We start from the raw sequence: 4,471 nt of genomic DNA on the forward strand, positions 1-4,471 counted from the left end.
ATACAAGAGAAGGTAAGAATCCATAAGTGGAGGTAGTTACAATAAAAACGTAAAGCACACATGATCTTCCAATTAAAGATTTTATTTAATGAGATGTTTTACAAAATTATTTAAAATATGAAGTCATGTTTGCTTATACATTTAGCTATTTGTTTTTATTGATAATAATAGATTACATGAAATTAGGACTTTCCCAGAAAGTGGAGCCAGAGTATTTTTGGATCTATAGCCCTGGAATCCGGCAAAGACACCAAGCTTCTGTAACTTTATTTCTACCTCAGAGGTCAGTATTGGTCTAGGAAGGTCCTAGATAACCTGATATAATATGGGGCTGGTGCAGAATGAAATCTCTAACTTCTAAAATTAAGATGAATACTCTAAGTTAACTCTAGGTACCTCACTCAGTTTCAGGCACTCCTCAAACTTTGGAGTTCTGATAGTGTTGAAAGGAGATCTATGGACCAGTGATTGGTATAGAAGAGTTCCGCAGAATTCTATAAATTCTGGAACAAGCAGTATCCATAGGTATAGGTTAAGTCTACCCCATGGTCTATATTTTCAAAGCCACATTGCATTGCCCTGACAGGTTTGTTGTGTGACACCAAACGTGTCATTTGCTGGATCTCTTTGTCCTCCTTGGGTGTCAAAATTCCATTTTGACATAATCTTTTCCTATGCCCATTAAGGGTTTATTCCAAAGTAAAGAGTTAAATAAGCCACCCAGATATTTTGGGAAGCAACCCAGAACCAAAGCATCAATAATAAAACTCAAGTCAACTTCCTATATATCAAAGCACCACATCCCAAAGGTCAAGGATGTAAAAAATGACCTTTACATTTTATACACTAAACACTGTTTAGTTATTTTCAAAAAATTATCAGAGAACATAGAAACCTTCAAACAGTAGTTAGATAGAAAGTTTAAAAAGTGTTTATTCAGACTTTAGTGAACAAATATTTGTTTATTGCAAATCTATGTTATTATACATTTTACTTCCTATAACTCTAAATAAAAGCTAAAATGTAGGAGTACATGTGATCTAATCTATATTCCTAACCCTACTCAATAAGTAGCTATACCTTAAATACAAACTTATGCTCAAGCGAAATATAAAAGGATTATTATTTATAATATAAAGTAGAAGGCATATGCCTAGAGCCTGAATAACTGGTACCAATCTATTGTAGTACACTGCACTTAGAAGTGCTCATTGATTTTAGCGTAATGTCTTGTAAATAGTGCAGTGAGTTAAAAGACCAGCCTTGGTTCAAGAGGAAAGCTTGATGAAAATGGATCTAAGAACCAATAAAAACTCCAGCATATCTCAAGGAGAAATCTGAAACTCCAGATCATCATTCATAACTTCCTATTAATTATAATTGGAGATAAATTCCCAGTTACTTCTCAGTTTTGGGTACATCTCCCCAGTGACAGTCTAGTACAGATAGACCAGAAAAAAAAAAAGGTGGGCAATTCTTGAAAGTCACTGGAGGATAAAACTTAGAGTTACATTTGGTTTCCTGTTCTAGAAGAGTGAGAGAAGATTACATGAAAGGGAAGAACTTGTTATTTTACTAAAGCCGTTAAAAGATAATTCAGGGAGATCTCAAACCAAGTAACCATGTTGATAACATGCATTCCACTCTCATGTTTAAGACACAAAGGTCTCCATTTCTCTAAGGGAACTACTTTTTCGGCATGACACACTCTCTCTCTTGCCTTGGAGCCAAGTAATCGGAACCCTAAACACACGGCGGAGCTTCTGTTGGAACCGGTTTCCAACAAAACAATACAAAAAGGGATTAATGCAGCTGTTGGTGAATCCCAGGAGGATGGCAAAAGGAAGTGCCAGGTCAATGACTGCTATAACTTCACAGCTATTAATGACACCCATCCAGGCCAGAGCATCCAGGAAGGTCAGAACATGGAAGGGAAGCCAACAGATGATGAACGCCAGAACAACAGCAGCTGCCATCTTCAGGACTTGGTCACGAGTTATTCTGTTCTTCCCATAGCTATTGGTCTTCAGTAGGTGTTTTCTGATTCCAAAATAGCATGTTGCTATGAATATTAAAGGGATAATAAAACCAAGGATATTTTTCATTAAGGCAATCCCAGCTGACCATTGGGCATACTTCTCAGGTGGGAAAGCCATAATGCAAGCATTCACTCCTAAATATTCAATTGTTCTGACATCTCGGAAGTAAAATGTTGGCAATGAGGACAGACAGGCCATACACCAAACAAGTGGAACTATATAAGATGCTTGCCAGGGATTTCTTCTTTGAGACAGAAAGGGGTAGATGACAGATTGGTACCTATCAACACTCATGCACGTGATAAAAAAAATGCTTGCAAACATGTTCAGGGTCAGGAAAGAACCAAAAACTTTACACATTACAGGTCCAAAGAGCCAGTCATATCTGTAAGAATAATAGGTTGCCCAGAGAGGAAGAGTAGCCAAAAGCAGTAAGTCAGCCACAGCCAGGTTGAAGATGTAAATGCTGGAAACCTTTTTAGGACCCTTTTGACAACAAAACAGTGTAACCACGATAGTATTGACAAGAAATCCAACCACAAAAATAATGTAGTAGAGAATAGGAATTGCATCTAAATGCTTATCTGATGGCTTATGGGAGCAGTTAAAGGTAGACTCATTGCCAGAAATGTTCACAAGTCCGACGTGAAGACTGCTGGTAATGTTTTTGCTGATGGTGGCAAGGGTGAAGTTGTCCTTCATATTGACTGAAATGTCAGCAGCTCCTAATTCTTACACCTTCTGGGGAAAAAAAAACAACAAAAAAACCCAACAAAAACCTCTCAGAGCACATACAGAATTTAGGACATCATCACGTCATTAGCATTTTAAAAGTTTGTTGAAAGCAAAAAATGGTGGCTGGTTATAGACAATATTGGGAAACGGAAGCATGCCTTATGAAATAAGAATGGATTTTACTTCTTGAAGAAGAAAAGAGAGTTTTCTCAATAATACCAAGAAGCATCAAGACTGAAAATTCTGAACAAAACTACATTTTGCCCATCTTTTCTATTATGTTGTGAAAAGGTTTAAAGAAAATTAATATTTCAAAAGGTTAGCCAGAATAGGAAACGCGTGAAACAAGAAGGAACTAAGAAATAAGACAAGTTAGCATTTCAAAAACACTTGAGCACATATCTCACTCTATATACTTTCTAGAAACCACACTGCTGCCTGCTATTGCGTAGAGAAATGCCTTATTCAAGTAACTAATTATATACAAATCATTCCAGCAATGGAAAATATAAGTAACATAAACTATGGAAAAAATAAGTAAGTGTACAAAAGATTGAAAGAGAATATGCAAAAAGGAACATATTGGGATGGGGGATTATGGTTGGTTTTTGCTGATTAAAAATAATTCCTTTAGTTCTACTTTTCCATTGTTTTCACAATAATAATATAATTACGAGGTAGATATGGAATATGTGCATATTTTTAAAAGCCCCCATCACATTTTAATAGAGACTATTACTTTTACATATAGATACTTAAGTTTAATCCATTTAAAAGAAAATCTATTTTCTTTTGCAATTAGGAAAAGAAAAAGAAAAAAATAGCCAAATCTGATTTAGGGTCAAATAGAAAAAGTTATATTGCTCAATGAAATAAGAATTGAATATCAATGATTAATCATGATATAATTGTATCATTTTTTCCTTTGCTATTTTAGTTTAACACAACTAAGTAGTAATAGTGCTACTTGGCTCTCAAATGTTATGATCAATATTCAGGGTTTTGTGATACTGTTAGTTTTAGTAGCAACTTTATTTTAAAACAAAAGAAAATTAGCTGAAGATAAACACAGTAAAGGAACAGCTATTCCTTTAGATAGTTTCAAAACACAGATAAATAAACTACTCAGTGAAAATGTAATCAGCAAAGAATCTCCTAATAAACAGCAAACTTACAATTTTTGTCTAAAGCTTATTCTTTCGTAATCTTGACCTAACAAATTAACATGAAAGAATCTAAAATAAACCCACTTGAAGACTTACTGGTTGTTGGAGTTTAAAGCTTAGTTATCATAAATCAGCTTGCCTAGTTCCTAAGTGCACCCCTGTAAGAGAAACAGCAGTTAAATAATTTAGGAGTTTTGCAAAATAGTGTTAAAATACAGGAAAAAGGAAAAGTTCATCCATAAAAAATATTTTCATTTAATGTATGTTCTACTTTCCAAACAGAGTATATATAAATTGTGCAGACCTACCTTAAAAATTCAGGCTGAAAATGCTTTTAATTCTGTGCTTATTCGTTCCCTTAGACTCGGGGACGTAATAGCACCAGATCTCTGGTTTCCTTCTTATATGTTCGGTCTGTCCACTGGGAGCCTTCAACCTACATAATTCTAGGGCTGACTTATGAACACTTGCCAGTTTTCCAGAGTTTTTTTTTTTTTTGGCTGCAAAACATTAATCTGAAATTCTCACTGT

The 4,471-nt window shown here is 34.9% G+C and overlaps 1 protein-coding gene across 1 annotated transcript; it reads right to left on the reverse strand.

The window, feature by feature from the left end:
- Positions 1-1,652: 1,652 nt before the first annotated feature.
- Positions 1,653-2,741, reverse strand: AGTR2 (angiotensin II receptor type 2; the record flags this gene model as incomplete). Its single annotated transcript, XM_082681395.1, has 1 exon — positions 1,653-2,741. One exon carries the CDS (start codon positions 2,739-2,741, stop codon positions 1,653-1,655), a length of 1,089 nt encoding a protein of 362 aa, XP_082537521.1.
- Positions 2,742-4,471: the final 1,730 nt, after the last annotated feature.

The sequence above is a fragment of the Grampus griseus genome (genome assembly GCF_964374135.1).
Source record: "Grampus griseus genome assembly, chromosome: X".
Taxonomy (NCBI): Eukaryota; Metazoa; Chordata; class Mammalia; order Artiodactyla; family Delphinidae; genus Grampus; species Grampus griseus.